Source organism: Bos mutus, chromosome 9 (assembly GCF_027580195.1).
Source record: "Bos mutus isolate GX-2022 chromosome 9, NWIPB_WYAK_1.1, whole genome shotgun sequence".
In the NCBI taxonomy this organism is placed as follows: Eukaryota; Metazoa; Chordata; class Mammalia; order Artiodactyla; family Bovidae; genus Bos; species Bos mutus.
In genome coordinates this window covers 40,076,117-40,093,304 of record NC_091625.1, presented here as the reverse complement: position 1 = coordinate 40,093,304, position 17,188 = coordinate 40,076,117, and the positions used below count along the sequence as shown (strand labels likewise).

At 38.6% G+C, this 17,188-nt stretch overlaps 2 protein-coding genes across 6 annotated transcripts in view; one reads left to right on the top strand and one right to left on the bottom strand.

Annotated features, from left to right (window-relative positions):
* CDC40 (cell division cycle 40) overlaps positions 1 to 2,133 on the top strand; it is a 47,780-nt gene extending 45,647 nt beyond the window's left edge. Inside the window, exon 15 of the mRNA XM_005890228.3 lies at positions 166 to 2,133. Within this exon, the coding sequence (XP_005890290.1) occupies positions 166 to 343 (178 nt within the window). The 3' untranslated portion in view covers positions 344 to 2,133. The remainder of the gene's footprint in view (positions 1 to 165) is intronic.
* METTL24 (methyltransferase like 24) overlaps positions 1 to 17,188 on the bottom strand; it is a 164,798-nt gene that overhangs the window by 29,488 nt on the left and 118,122 nt on the right. For 3 of the 5 annotated variants that reach the window (XM_070376473.1, XM_070376476.1, XM_070376477.1), the window contains exon 5: positions 10,829 to 10,957. In XM_070376473.1, the coding sequence (XP_070232574.1) occupies positions 10,829 to 10,957 (129 nt within the window). The other 2 variants (XM_070376474.1, XM_005890226.3) reach the window with 2 other exon arrangements.

The following is a 17,188-nucleotide window of genomic DNA, read 5'->3' as shown; positions in this document are numbered from 1 at the left end:
AAATTATAGGATGCTTTATACACTACCTTATTATTCAAATATTATACAGTCACATTGATTTTTTTTATGTTAAAGTAAGAAATATAAACTCTTTCTCTGTTCCTCATCTTGTTTACCATTTTAAGGTGCTTAAATTATTTGAATTTATTTTTCTTCTCATTACAGCTATGTGATTTCAGGAGATGGAAATGGAAAGTTAAACATCTGGGACTGGAAGACCACAAAACTCTACAGTAGATTTAAAGCTCACGATAAAGTGTGTATAGGTGCAGTGTGGCATCCTCATGAAACATCTAAAGTCATAACTTGTGGTTGGGATGGTCTCATTAAATTGTGGGATTAATGGGATTAATCCTTAAACTATCTAGGATCATTTTTGATCCAATATCATATTTAACTATATTTAATTATTAAAGGTGTTGGATGACAACTTGATTTACAGGTTATGATTTTCTTACATGGTCTTGTGAAGTTGAACCATTGTTTTAAAAAAAAACTTTGTAAATTTGTCTCATATAATTTCATTAGCAACTTCATTTTGTTCTTTATAGATGTTATTTATACAGAGAATGACCATTGACTTTACATTTGACAGGTGGTTATTGCTGGCAGGTGGTTTGGGTTTACCCCCATGATGTACTAAAAGGATCTTTTAGGAGCTGAGAAGGAATCCCTAATGGATTACCTCTTCAACAGAAAGGAAAGAACAGGGATGATATGATTTAATGTGAATCTGAAAAGAAGGATAGAAACCACCCACAATTACTGTTCCCATTATTTCCCATGGGTCAGTTCTAATCTTTTGGATTCAGGAGTTCCATTATTTTTTTATTACTTATGTTGTGTCTGCTTAGTTGTAAGCCAGCAATCTTCTCTGACTGCAGCATTTCTCTAATTGTTAAACAGTGTAAAATAAAAATCAGTCCAGAGTTCTTTCCTTGGCTTTCTTCTTGATCGGTATAGACAGGACTATATATAATCAGAGAATCACATTATTTTTGAAAATGGAACTCAAGAGAATGAATCAAGACTTTGAATTATATTTGTATTTACTGTCCAGTAAGGACCTGGCTACACTTTCAGAAATCAGGGTCTCCTAGGTCACTGTTCACAGAAGTTACTATTGAAATACTCCTCATAGGAGATTGGGTGTGAGAACATAGTTCAAAATGTCAGCCTGTAATTTCTTTGAAGCTATATGTTTTATCTTGAAAACTAATCTGATTTTGCTTATGAATATATTCAATAGAACTTTTTAAGATTAGAAAAATGTTAAACTTCTTTCCAAATCTTTGGGTAAAATTGACACTCTGGGAAGATGGGTTCCTAATTTGAGAAGCAAGGACTGTGATTGGTTTAAAAAAGATTTTTTTTTAACTTCAGATTGTGAAATCAAGATAGCTTCTTAAATATAGTAGCTAATAGCACTTTAGTTTGACAAGCCATTTCTCCTTTCTTTTTTCTTTTTTACAAATCTATATCAGATATTTGAATGTAGTGTGAAATATTTCAGTGCCACGTGATAAAAGATTGGCTCATAGCTGCTCAGACTGCTGACTTGGAGACCAGAATCTTGTTGAGTGTTGATATCCTAGGACTCATTAGCCCTGAGTCCTGTGCTATCAAGAGCAATTTATACTCCGTGCCCTTCGAACTTCCATTTTTAAACATTAAAATTTAAAAAGACCTGGTATAGATGACCAGGTGGCATAGCCACATATAAATTTCAAATAAAATTTAAAAAGAGAATAAAAGCTGTAGAGATGTATTTTGGACACAGCACTCAAATAATACACTGCCTTGCTGCTGCCATTTCTACTTCTTGATCTGCTGGGAAGGGTGGCTGCCATTTCCTGAAGAGGAAGAAAATTCAATCAGGAGCTTTTCTGTAGTCCCAACCACTGGTTTTAACAAATGTGAATTACTGAAATGTGATGGGACAAAGAATTAATCATACATTTGAACTGTCTTGTTCAGGACCAGTATTATGTATTTTACAAATCATAACTTCTAAATCTGGGTTTATTTTATTGTGTTTTTAACTGTTTCTAAACTAAGGAACTGTATATAAAAGTTGTCTCTTTTTAAAAAAAGATGGTATTTTTAAATAAAGCATTTTTGTAGAAAGTGTTATCAACATTTTTGTTCTTAGTCTCCTTTTGAGTCTCAACTCTGAGACACCAGATTAAACCATTTGCCGATTTTAAATGGGTCATTTTTCTGGGCTTTCCTGATAGCTCAGTTGGTAAAGAATCTGCCTGCAATGCAGGAGACCTTGGTTTAATTCCTGGGTCGGGAAGATCCGCTGGAGAAAGAAGGCTACCCACTCTAGTATTCTTGGGCTTCCCTGGTGGCTCAGCTGGTAAGAATTCGCCTGCGATGCGGGAGACGTGGGTTTGATCCCTGGATTGCAAAGATCCCCTGGAGAAGGGAAAGGCTACCCACTCCAGTATTCTGGCCTAGAGAATTCCATGGGCTCCTTGGGGTCACAAAGAATTGGACACGACCGAGCGACTTTCACTTTCACTTTGATTTTTCTGGGGAGAAATGATGCTTTAAAGGTGAGTATAGTATATTAATGGGCTTATCCTAAATAAATGACAAAAATACAGGACAATGCCCTCAGAGCACACAGAGTAAGTTTTAACACAGTCCATATTTATTCAGTTGGTGCCACTGAGTCTTGATTGCACCTATTTTAGAGTACACAAATGTGTGGGGTTCTTTTCCAGCATTAAAAATTTCAAGATCATATTGTGACTGAAAATAAGTGATTACCATCTGGCTCGTTTTCCTCACTGCAACCCTTTTGTCACACCCAGGACAGATTTCCTTCCTAAAAGTTAAGGATAGTAATGATGCTTTGGTAGAAAATTTAATGAATATTTACATAGTGAAGCACAAGCTGGGAATATTTTGTCCTTAATAAGGAGCCAGTTTTAAGATAAGGAACATGAAGTAGTATCAAACAGGCATTTCTCTAAGGATGAAAGTATAGAGTGATTTTTGAGGATGCTCTGTGAGGCTGGTTGATGTTCTTAGCTATTAATTACCTGGAAGAAAACATGGACAGTGAAATAACAAACCCTATGGTAGCTGTAAGAATTGCAACACCAGCAACAATTATAGAGACTCTACTTGAAAAATACTGTTTCTCATAATGTGGACTAAGAACTACCTGGAGATGGTGCCCCTTACTGAGATACAGAATTCAGAAGAAAGTAGTGGATGATTAGGGAACCATAATGAATTCAGGTATGGAGAGGGAAGTGTGAAGTGCCATCCAGGTCAAAATATCCATCAGCAGTATTAACTTTGGGTCTCAAAGAGACCTAGGGAAACCTGATGCTATTTTTCATCAACAATGCATGTTTTTCTCATTTTTGTCATCTTTGAAATAGAACTATATCTTAAAATCAGTGATGTGTCATAATTTAATTGGCAGCATTCTTTCTTAATGGATCATAAAATTACTGATGAAATACAGTATAAACAAGGCAAATACTAAGGGGACCTAAGAAGAAGAGAGGAGCCAATGGAAAGAAGATTCCATCATAGCACTTGGCTCAAAATTCATGTTATCAAATATTTACTTGATCATTGGGTAAATGAATGACCTAGCAAAAGATTGCTCTGAGACAGCACCCCCTAGAACCAGTTTTTTATCTAAATTTTTCAGCTAATGGATTTCCAAACCATGTGATTATAAATTCAATTTCTTAGACTGAAGGTTTCAAATTCTTAGAACAAACTTTGATTTTCTACAGAGCTACAGGAAGGGTAGACTTCCTTGTGCTTGCAAGAAGGGGATAGAGGTCCTTTATTAGAACCCTCTTCCATTGAGATTGTCACCCTCCAAAGGGCCCACTGCTACAGGTTATCAGCTCCAATCCTGTCCCGCCAAACAACAAGCCTTATCTCTAATGCTCTAGGCCCCTGGCCCCTTAACTGTTACACTGAACTCTTAAGACCACTGCAGTGTAGGTTCCTGCTGCCTCTCAGGTTCTAGGGTCCCTCTGAACCTTTTGTGTCTGAAGGTTTTTCTTTCTTGGGCATTCATATATATACAGAAACGTGTGTGTGTGTGTGTGTGTGTGTGTGCGCGCGCGCATGTGTCTATACACATGCATACATATATATTCACACATATACATAAACAGAAAGATCACCATGAAAATACATCCTTAATCTAGTATCTTTGAATATTGCCACTTTTTTGTTAGAACATTCTAAAAACAAGTATAAACAAGTGCAGTCTGAAACATTCTGGTTTTTAGAATCTTGGGAGCTTAAGTGTGTTGCCTAAAAAGGTACTTTACCTAAGGGTACTTCACTTGTTGACTGGAGAGCCATCATAACGAATTCATCTTTAATCTAGGCCTTTTCTTGTGAATAAACATATCATTTGGTTTCTCTTGAATTTATCCTAAGACTTCCCTTTTATAGCACACAAATCAAGAAATTACCTAACCACCCTCTAAGCCTTCTCTAATCACAAAAATCTTAGAAGAATGAGATTCTTAAACTAGAAGAAACCTTAGAAATCAAATATTCCAACCTAAGATAAGAAAATAGGCCAATAAGGGTGATGAATTGCTTGGTATCACACAGCTAGTTAGCAGCAGTGTCAGAATCTCCCTTCATCCTGCTATCCTGTCTCCTCTACATACTTCCACTTAACTGTGTATTTTAAAATTGTCATATTTGTGTCGTGATTTTTGTGGCTTCCAGCTTGCTTTCTCTGAGGTAGTTAATAGACTGTGTTTATTTCCTCCTTTGGTAAAACAGAACCTGTAACTAAAAGGCATTCTAACAGCCTGTTCCACTAGAGTTAGACCAAATGGTTAACTGTGGTGGGAAGGACTTTTCTGACTTCAGTCAAATAGCCTGGACAACATAATATGCTCTCTCTCCTTTTTACTCTTTGAAAAACTATCTTAATATTTTTTGTCCTAAAAAACCACTGTGGTTTTCATCACTTTTATAGGAATGCCTGCCCCTGCCCTTGACAGAAGTAGCCTTACATCATCATACTTTTCTTTCTCTCATAAACTGAAAAATATTCTCCATGGTACTGTGAGTTGTGATCTAACACAGTGACTCTAAAAAGTTGTTCTCTGTTTAAAAAAAAAAGAATGAGGAATGAGAAAAGAAGACTGAGGTTTAGTATCCTAGGATAACTTCTAACAATACTTGAGCCTTTAATTATTATCATACTTATTTGATTCAATTATTACATAGCTCTCAAGTCCCCAAGGTCAAGAAAGATCTTCAGGTTAGCATCTTTAATCAGGAATGAGGACTACTGCAAGTAGTGTAATAAACAACCATGTCAAGAAAAGGACTTGTGCTTTAAATTAACCAAAAAGAGAGAGACTGATTCATCTAAATTCCAAAGATATTTTTAATATCAGAAAAAAAGTCAATGACAATGATGAAATAATCTCACTGAAAAAATCCTATGTGAAATAGCTTTCTTTATATTCATATTCAACAATATTTATGGAGCACATTTGACCCAGCAGGTCCCATGGTAGGCCCTGGGGATACAGACATGACTCCCACCCTCATGGAGGGAAAGTCATCACATAAGCAGACTCATGAAAGTAAACGGAGTGTGAAGCTAGGGAGCACAGAAGACACTGTGGTGATGGTAGTGGTTTAGTCGCTCAGTCGTGTCCAGCTCTTGAGACCCAGTGGATTGTAACTCGCCAAGCTCCTCTGTCCATGGGATTTCCCAGGCAAGAACACTGGTGTGCGTTGCCATTTCCTTCTCCAGATCTTCCTGACCCAGGGTTTGAAACCACGTCTCCTGCGTTGCAGGCTGTAGGCGGCTTCTTTACTGCTGAGCCATCAGGGAAGCCCAGAAGACATTGTAGGGAAACATAACTGGGGGCCTTCAATAAGGGGGGGTCCCTGAGGAAACAATGTTTGATTTGACATCAATCCTTGAAAAATAATATTTTCTTGTACAGATAGCTTATTTTTATTGATACAAAATTGTGGTTTCTCACTAATGTTATAGAACTCACTTAGACTTTTGGATATTATATGATATATACCCACCTAGGAGAAGGCAATGGCACCCCACTCCAGTACTCTTGCCTGAAAAATCCCATGGACAGAGGAGCCCGGTAGGCTGCATGCATTCCGTGGAGTTGCGAAGAGTCAGACACGACTGAGCCACTTCACTTTCTTTTCACTTTCATGCATTGGAGAAGGAAGTGGCAACCCACTCCAGTGTTCTTGCCTGGAGAATCCCAGGGACGGGGGAGCCTGGTGGGCTGCCGTCTATGGGGTCGCACAGAGTCAGACATGACTGAAGCGACTTAGCAGCAGCAGCAGCATATACATACTAAGCTTCTGTATTAAAATAGTCTAGAATTTAAACTTAGCAGGAAAAAAAATCCCTTACTATTTCAGACAATCTTATTTCACAAAAGCTATCACTAAGAAAAACTTAAAATATTTTATGAGAATCTGAAGCTGCTAGTTTAACACAGCGTTAGTTTTAACAGGTATTTGTTGAGCACTCGTATTTCCCTGTATTGTGCTTAACATAAAATGTGACAATATTTAGCTTGCTTGATTTACTTAAGGACAGAAATACAATAAAACAATTTCTATAATTTCTAAATGTAGGCAGTTTAAGAATATATTGAATCTTTGGATTACAATTTCATGTGGTAAGTTCAAATACCTTTTTAAATGTGAGAAACAGGAACATATTTTAGCATATAATTAAACGTACTGAATTCACAAAGAACCAGCAACTGGCTGGTACAAAAAAGAATTATGTTATTGCTTAAAGACAAACATAAACTTATCGCTAAAAGAAGAGAATTATATTACATAATTGAGCTTGTAGGTACCACTGTATGGTCAAGTAGCAATAGAATTATCAATGAGGCTTTCATTTTTCATCTGGAGAAATATGATGAGGCTGGTTCCCTGGTATTAATTCAAGCTTTACAAAATCCAAACATGTAGTATTTAGGAAACACAAATCTTGCATGGTATTTACTATATAATAAATACAATCTTATAGCCAAAGCAGAAATGCTTACATGAATAACTGATTTGAACTAAACACTGTAAATTCATAAATTTGCTTTTGTTCTAGCCTGATGCAAAGACTAGTGGACCTTTAGTCTAACAGAAGTTTGTTTATGTCTTCCTGGCTCCCTTTATTTGAACATGTCAAATAGTTACAGATATTTATTGATAACCTATTATAACTACATAAAATACAATCATTCTAAGAAAAAGGAGAGTGGGAAAATTGTTTTTCTTTTACTTTAATCTCAGATTGTGACATAGACTTTGTGCCTAAAGGTTGACCTCTGACTCTCTTACATCCTCATATGTCTTTCGTCTAAAACAGAATCATTTGATAAGAGCATTATTAAATTTGTATTTTCAGATTCATTTATTAATTCTGGTAGGAGTTAATTAAGAGATGTGTGTCACAGATATTCACATCTGAGTTCATATATCTGAACGTCAAAGGCAAATTTGAAACAAAGGAAATGCAAGCTGTACTTCCAAGTGACTGGGCCCTTCTTGAAATCCAGGAGCCATGTGGGACCAGCCAGGGCCAAGAGTCACTTCCAAGCCTTGCAAGATCTTTTTGGCAACCTGAATATATTGTCAGAGAAGCTTTTGGGACCCCATATTTTTCAGTAAGCTTCCATTTGGTGGACATATTTTAATTGAATAGATTGTTTAAACCTGCCTGCTACAAAAATGATCCCCACTCTAACAGATCTGCAGGTCTGGTCCTGGTATATTAGTAGACTTTCCTTCCCATTTACTAACCGGGAGGCAAAAATGTGTCTTTGCATTTGTCAAATGCTATTGAAGCAGCCCTGTGGAGGGATCTGCATGGGCTTTGGGATCTGACAGGCTGAGATGTGAACTACTCCACCATTAGAATAATCTAAATAAGCTACTTAACCTCTCAGAGTTTCCTTACCTGTGTAATTGGAAAAACTGCACTTTCTTATACTGTTGTTTGGAGGATTAGGAATAATCTATGCACAGTATTAGGCACATAGTAAGCTCTAAGAAAATAGCAGCTCTTGATTCTGCTTGTTTGTTTTTTGCATTTTGTTTGTCTCGTTTTTGTGGTGGCCCTGGCCTCCAGGGTGAGGGCCAGGGATGCTGCCCAACATCCTACAATGCACAGAATAGCCCTCCTTCCCTCCCCCAACAAAGAATGATCCAACCCAAATGGAAATAACACTCAGGTTAAAAAACCCTGGCCCACACAATAATCATAATAATTCTAGAGGCAGGGAAACCATAGCAACAGTCAGAATATTCATCACAAATTTCAAACTATCTATGAAGGGAATGAAGGACAGTCGTAGAAAAAAGCATAAAATAAGTACAAATAACTATTGAACAGGCTGCCTAAGTAGGTAGGTGTGGGTGGGTGTGTTTGTGATTTATTTTGAGTTTGTCTTTATTTTTTTCTCAACAGTACACCCATTCTTGCTTCAGATACATATATAGATAGATATAGTGTGATGAAGTCGATGTTCTGTACCACCAATCTGGAATAAGTGGTAACTTAAGCTGTACAAAGGGAGCTTTCAGTAATGTTCTTACTCTTCAAGACCATGAATTAGGAACCTTGGTATGAGTATGAATACATCTAAAACCTAATCATACTAGACACTTAGTATACTTCATGTGCTTAGTTGCTTCAGTCAGGCCTGACTCTTCATGACCCCATGGATGGTAGCCTGCCAGGCTCCTCTGTCCATAGAATTCTCCAGGCAGGAATACTGGAGTGGGTAGCCATTCCCTTCTCCAGGGAATCTTCCCGAGCCAGGGATCAAACTTGGATCTCCTGCATTGCAGGCAGATTTCTTTACCAGCTGAGCCACCAGGGAAGCAGTATACCTCATACCTTGGTGTACAAGAAGGGTTAAAAGGTTTAAATTAAAAAGATCTACTGTGTTTAATATATAAAATTTTTATTAAAAATGAAAGGCAATTTATGATATAATCCAAACAGGATTAGGACTAAAGTTAACTTTGTTTTGGAGGCTATACCATGCAAACTAACAAGATAAACCACTTTAGAGTTTTATGGACTTTTTGTACTTTTGAAATAGTACAAAACATTGAAAGCAACTAGGGACATTGAAAGCAACTAAACTGCTAACTTATTCAAGCTGGCCCTCTCACATCAATGACTTTTGTTAGTGTCCTGTAAGTTTTAATGTAAAAAACCTCATTTATATTTTTAAAAAATCTTCACTACTAATTCAGAAAGTCTTATTCCCTTTTGAAGTCAAGTTAGTAAGACGATATAACTCTATTATATTTGGCTTCTCACCTGAGGAATGATATTTTCAAACCACTGCAAAAAGCAAAAAAGCCAACCCAGGGAATGTTTAGAGTAGAAGGAGGTAAAACAATGGGGATAAGGAATTAAGGTCTAGCAGTAATCAGTACTCTATGCTCTCCCCAAATTTCTTAAATAGTGTATGTATTACTGTTCTCTTGGGATATAGAAAATGCCAGAAGATGTATTTAATATATCAAAGGTAATAATTTATTTTATACTATTTAATTAATTTATTTGAAATAGGATTTTTGAAAATCATTTATAGAAGTAAATGTCTAATTCCTGTAGACGGAAAAGTTGGAGATCATTCAAACTATTGAGAATATGAATTCTCTGCTTAATTTTTTAAAAAATATAAAATATATACAGTGTGTTTGGTATTACCACACTGTATCTGTCCCAGGAAAAAGAGAGAATCTGACCCTCAGGCCACAGGCTTACAATGAATGTCAATTGGCAGAAAGGAAAATCTCATTTGATTTTGGAGATAATGTATTAAAGAAAAAAATAACACCATAGGCAAGTCTGTAGTTGAGAAATCAGGTTTGAAGACACTCAAATCTGTTTTGTATTTAGTTTCATGGGAACAGAGGGGATTTAGGCTGAACATAAAAAGAATCCTGAGTTGAAGAACATGATAGTTTAGTCTTTCTTACTCAGTCACAGAATTTGGTGTGTCTGCATTCATAGAAACCAGAATCAGTGGTTCTTATAAAGTCACAGCATGGCCTCAGCAAAGGTTGAGGAGGAATGACGGAAATCTACAAGGCTGTAAAGAATGTTATTGACACAGTGAACAAGAAAATCCTTGAAAGAGGTGAGTGAATACCAAATGGAAGGCCTTATTTTAAACAGCAGGCTACATATTTAAGGATCTCATCAACCCAGTAAAAATAGAAATGTTATATAATTTCTTTTTCATGGTGGTGAACTCATGGTTTATAGATACATAATTAATTTTAGGGAAAACTGAGATAAATGGGGGATTATCTTCCAAGTTGAGGTGAGGAAAGACAAGCATTTCCACTCTGTTGGAGGCAAATAGGCAAAGAGCCTAGGTTTGGGCAGATGGAGATTGACGCCTATGTCTGTCCCCTCAACATGTATTAACTGTTTCCCTACCATGTGCTAAGCTACATGTACTACAAAGGTAATAACACAACCTCTGCCTCAAGCAAGTCACAGGCTAGTGGGAGACTAGACAAGTAAACCAATAACTAGAATCATGGACATGTTCCCTGCTGCAAATATTTCCTTGAGTTCTTGATGAGATCCTGTGTCCTATTTCCATCTTGTATTCACCCAACCCAGAGTATAACAGCTACTCGCATTGAAAATATCTTTTTTCAGGAAAAGCTGAGGTTTAGATAAATCTTTGTAGCTGTGAAAAAGCCTGAAATCCTGTAGTTCTAACTCTTTGAGGAGGCTGTACCAGAACCGCACAACACTGCTGTCACTGCCACTGACCTCAAACCCGGGCCAGTGGAGATGGATCTCAAAGATGAGCTGTCCAATTTGCTCGAGGACATCTTCCAGAATAAGATTTTCCAAAACTTTCCATTCTGCGCTTTCCAGATCTGCTTTGAGAACATCAATCTGTAACAAAATGATGAAATGAGATTAGCAGAGTCAGTAAACATTGTTAAAAATACCATTGCTATCAGGAGCATCACTATATAGCTGCTTCCCAAAAGAGCAGAAATTTTCAAATTTTAGAGTTAGAAGTCTTTTTCAAATGGCCACTTATGACATGATTCTCTAACCTCACTCCACACACAAATAATGAAATAGCAGCCAGAAATCATGATGGACCCTTTTACTCTCTGCCCAGTGGGCATGGATGTCCAAGAAGGAAATGCTGGAGCATGTATATCTCCATGTCCACAGTTTCTCCCCAGCAACCAATATGCTGCTTAGGGGAACTCAGTCCTGGCAGAATGGTGGCCTGTAGAGAAGGACTGGCAGAGGGCCACTGCCTATAGAAACCACCTCAAAAACCTTGACAACCCCTTTTCCCCCACCAATTTCATCAGGATTGAAAGCTAGGGGAAGAGTTCTCAGCTCTCTGAATACTCGACTTGGAAAAAAAAAAAAAGTATTAACAGTATTCCGTGACTTTTTAAAAAAGTATATGTCAGTATAGCATTCTAAGAAAAAATTAATAAAACCATTCCCTGTTCATTTAATGAACACAAGTTCACATTCCAGGTGAGATGGAATACAGGATGAAAAGTAAAATGGGAGAGAGTTTGCCATTAAGTTATGAGAAGGATCTCCTTTCTGCTGGCTTTGCACAAAATCCATTAGAATAACAGAATACCAGACACCTCCAGAAAGCAATGAAAGCTAATTACTTACCAAATGCTTCTATATCCTGGCACTATGTTAAGTGCTTCACCTTGCGATATTCATTTACTCCTCTCAACAATTCTGCAAGGGTGTATCCCTATTTAAAGCTGAGGAAATCAGGCTCAGAGAGTAACCCATCCTTGGTCACACAGTTGAAGAGACAGTGGTGAAACATGAATTAAGTCTGTTTACATGGCCCATGTTCTTAATCATGACATGATATTGAATTCCCATAAACCACAAAAGGAAAAATGGTAAATCAGAGTTCCTAAAAGGCTTTTGGTTTGGAAAATAAGGTGCTATTGGAGAGGGAGTAAGGGTCACTGAGTCCAAGTATTGTTACCAGCATCACCGTTTTACATTGGAAAGCAGAGCATTTTCCAGCTTAAAGAATCACTTTCCCAAATACATTATCTCAGCAAAACAGCCCTCTAGGTAGGCAAGGATTTGGTAAAAAGGACTTTCCTGCTGCCAAGAAATGGGGGAAGGGGGAGTAAAGGGGATAATTTGATCACACAGAAGAAGGCTGGCACATTCAGACACAAACTGGAATAATTAAGATGGAGGGAATCACTGCAATAGAACAAAGCCTATAGTTCCAAGAGGTGACAACAAAACCCCAAACAGCTCTTCAGGAAGCTGCCAACTGAAGTTACCAAAGTCCTGCCTTGAAAGTGACTTTTCAGAAGAATAGACAAGAACCAAGACCAATCCTGCCCCAGCCTCTCCTTTCTCTCAGGGCATGTCTATTTAACAAGTTTCTCATTTGCAGCTGAGACATGAGGCTGCCAGTGGTAAAATTCCTTATGTGATTTCAGAGTTGACTGGAGAAGTTAACATGGAGTTTAGATACAATTGCTCTAAGAAAATGATCTTTGCCCTGCATCCTGAGACCCGTCAGGAAAGGCTTTCACTCTCTTGCCTTGAACAGTACCTCCTGGTCCACCAGGGAAACAGTGACGGTAACAACCCCAAGACTATCAAGAGGCCTTGGAAAAGGCTGCTGCTGCTGCTGCTGCTAAGTCGCTTCAGTCGTGTCCGACTCTGTGTGACCCCATAGACAGCAGCCCACCAGGCTCCCCTGTCCCTGGGATTCTCCAGGCAAGAACACTGGAGTGGGTTGCCTAGATATCCATAAACCAGCTTTTTTTCTTAAATTCAATGGTTCTAAAATCAAAGAGAAAAAGTTTAAAAAAAGACAAAAACAATCTTCTTTTCTAAAAGGAACTGACCTTTTAGAAAAGGTTCCATGTGAACATACACAAGGCTGGAATAATTCTCATGACTTGGATACAACAGAGCTAATTCATTCTTTTGTCATTTCTGCTGCCCTGGTGCATCCCTTGGCTTTGTTTAATCTTTGAAGTTTTAAGCAGAATATTCCTGAATTAGGATAAGTAAGCTGCTGAAAGAAACATTAAATCAAAACTTCACAAAATTTTCTAATTTATACAGAAAATATCCAAAACTCAAAGCCAATATTTGTTGTGTCAATTCACACAGTGAAGAATTTCTTAGGTTTCTTTATAGATTCATTTCTCACCATGACTTTCTCTGAGTTTGAATATATTGAATGTGATCTATAAAAATTAAAGTATTAAAGGGGCAGGATAAAGTTAATCAGCCTAAAATTGACCTAAAAACTATACTGATGAATTATAGGGGAATATGCCTAACATATTCTTTCCAAGCATATTTTTTAAATAAGCCACCAACATACCTAACATATTCTTTCCAAACATATTTTTAAAATAAGCTATTAATCAAAAGTTATAAGCAACTGGGAAAAAATAATTAGGTTAAGTCATAGTAAATGCATGCTTTCTTTAGAAATTCAATTTTCATTTACAAAAAGTATTTCAAATGTGACCACACTCCCCACCCGCTTCTTAATCCAGTGATAGAATTCTCCATTTCTATCAGAATGATTGGAGAAGGCAATGGCACCCCACTCCAGTACTCTCCTGGAAAATCCCATGGATGGAGGAGCCTGGTAGGCTGTAGTCCATGGGGTCGCTAAGAGTCAGACACGACTGAGCGACTTCACTTTCACTTTTCACTTTTCATGCATTGGAGAAGGAAATGGCAACCCACTCCAGTATTCTTGCCTGGAGAATCCCAGGGACAGGGGAGCCTGGTGAGCTGCTGTCTATGGGGTCACACAGAGTCGGACATGACTGAAGTGACTTAGCAGCAGCATCAGAATGATATAAGTTGATCTCGACCATGCAGCCCAGGGAGAACACAGTACTGAGGAGGCCACAGCTCTTTCCTATCTTCCAGCCTCGGAGCGCAGATAGCCAAAAAGCCATGAATAAAACATGGTCTTCTCTTCCAGGGTGCTTTTTCTATTTCTTGCCTTTTAGAATGTTCTATTACCACAACAATTTTGCAAGTGTAATTTCCATTATTACTGCATAATGCACCCAATATTATTGTTATTATAAGGTGCTAAACATCTCTGAATAAGATATGCCACTTTTAACATTTTAATATCAGCTTTCAACAATTATGGCACTAAAAATCATGCAAATTATTATATCAGAATAATCAAGTGCCAATCCTAATACAGTTAGGTTAAATCAGGTTTCTTGAAAAAAACAACTAAATGTTAGCTCTCTGTAAACTCTGGAATAACCAGACATATTCTCAAAGAAAGTAGATGAAGCAGCCTACTTAGCATAACTTCAGAGGTCCCATCAAAGTTACCTCCTTTCCTTTGTGCCTGAAATATATAATAAATCACCTTTAATAGAATTTCTTGAGGAAATGAGAATTTTAATTTTAACTGGATTAAGATGTGAGGCTATCTGACAGCTCCCACTTCATGGGTACAAGTTTATCCTGTGTTCATCCACCCAGAACTGCAAAGATGAGAGGAAAGGGGGGTTGGTGGTAAAGTTTATTGGCACAACTATTAGCTTGCTAGATCTGCTATAACAAAGTGCCACAGATTGTGTGACTTCAACAACAGAAATTTACTGTCTCAGAGTTCTGTAGACTAGACATCCAAAATCAAAGTGGCCAACAGTGTTGGTTCCTCTGAGAGCTATAGAGGATGCTTTGTTTCATGTCCCTCTCATAGCTTCTGGTGGTTTGCTGGAAATCTTTGGCATTCCTTGGCCTCTGCATGGCTCTGATCTGTCTTCATCTTACACAATGTTATTCCTGTTTCTATAGTCCAAATTTCCCCTTTATAAGGACACCAGTCATACTGGATTAGGGACCCATCCTACACCATTATGACTTCACTTAAACTAATTATCGTCTGTCTTGACCCTGACCCTATTTCCAGTTAAGATCCCATTCTGAGGAGCTAGGAGTTTCGACCTCAGCATATGCATGTGGCTGTGCGGGGGGGAGTGGGGGGGATTGCTACTGCTATAGAGCTTTGGCAAGGTAGTATGTGTTCAGGAGCCCATTTCCCGGGGCCAGTGCCTAGGGAAAGTGTCTTGTACCACAGATCTAAGCGCCAGCAGCTATCTGAGGGAACTGTGGGTGTTATCCTGTCCGTCCCTACCCCAGCCAACACTGAAAGTTCCAGTCTTGCTAAGTGTCAAACCTAAAGCAGATCAGTAAGCCTCCAAAGCCAATTAAAACCACCATCATAAAACCCCTATGCTTCAATCCCGGGTCTTTCTCAGCCACACAATGAGGCCTAGCAGGTGCAGCTTGTCTTTGATGCCTTCCTGTTCCCTAACTCATTCCTTTCCCTCCTCTAGAACTCCTTCAAGTAGTCAGCTTCCTCATGCCTACACTCCCCACCTGAGTCTTTTCCCCTTCAAGAGGGCCCTCCAGCAGGGTAGGCGGATTTTGTTACACGCCTGCAGACTAGCGAGAGGGCAAAAGTGGAAGCTGCAACATCTTTAAAGGCCTGGGTTTGGAAATCACCAGCGTCATTTCTGCTGCATTCTATTGGCCAAAGCAAACCACAAGGCTAGCTCAGATTCAAGGGGAGATGAAACAGATGCCCCTTTTGAGAGGAGGAGTGGCATACATAGAAAGAGTGAGATGGTCGTTGTTCATGGCCATGTCTGCATATACTTGACTTCAATCTTTGAAAAAAATATTATTTTATATACAAATCCATGAGTGAACTACAGTATTACCATAGACATGAGCCTTAACTGGACACAAGCAATACTCCAGGAAAACTGAATAATAAAGCATTTAGTCATCAGAATATTATTAAGGAAAGGACATTAGGGAATTCCCTGGCAATCCAATGGTTAGGACTCCATGCTTTCACTGCCAAAGGCTGAGTTCAATCCCTGATTCAGGAATTAGGATCCTCCAAGCCACTCAGTGTGGCCCCTCCTCCCCCCAAAAAAGGCAGGTTAATTAAAACATGGCATTTTCTATTAGATCTGGCTTTCTTTGGAAGCTGACAGAGAATCTGGGATATCCAATGAATTAAGGATGACTAATAAAGAAAATTCTGAAAAGAACAAGTATATGTATAAGTCCTAGATATTATGTCAGTCTACTAGGGCTACTATAACAAAATACCACGAACTGAGTGGCTTAACATCAAAAATTTGTCTTCTCACAGTTCTGAAGGCTGAAAGTCCAGCATCAAAGTGTAAACAGATTTGATTTCTCCGGAAGCCTCTCCCCGTGGCTTGCTGATGGCTGCTTCCTCACTGTCCTCACATGGACAATGAGGGCATTGTCCTCTCCTCTGTATCAGGAGCACTCCTGCTATCTCTTCCTCTTCTTACAAGAACAGCAGCCCACTCTAACAACTTCAACTAACCTTAATTACCTCCTTAAAGGCTCTGTCACCAAACACAGTCATATTGAGGGTGAATTTTGGTGGGGAAACAATTCAGTCCATAACAGATATAAAACAGGTACTTTTGCTGTACACTATCTAGAAGCAACCAGTATCTCTTCAGAAAGAGTTTTAAAATCCATCCCTGTTATTGCTGATGCAGGCCAGCTGCTGGAGAAGACCAGCAGTTCCTCCTCCTCCACTGTTGTTGTTCAATCACTCAGTCGTGTCTGACCCTTTGTGACCCCATGGACTACAGCATGCGAGGCTTCCCTGACCTTCACCATCTCCCAGAGCTTGCTCAGACTTGTCTATTGAGTCGGTGATGCCATTCAACCATTTCATTCTCTGTCATCCCCTTCTCCTCCTGCCCTCAATCTTTCCCAGCATCAGGGTCTTTCCCAATGAATCAGTTCTTCACATCAGGTGGCCAAAGTATTGGAGCTTCAGCTTCAGCATCAGTCCTTCCAATGAATATTCAGGACTGATTTCCTTTAGGATGGACTGGTTCATTCTCCTTACAGTCCAAGGGACTGTCAAGAGTCTTCTTCAGCACCAGAGTTCGAAAGTATCCGTTCTTCAGTGTTCAGCCTCCTTTATGGTCCAACTCTCACATCCATACATGACTACTGGAAAAACCATAGCTTTGACTATATGGACCTTTGTTGGCAAAGTGATGTCTCTGCTTTTTAATACACTGTCTA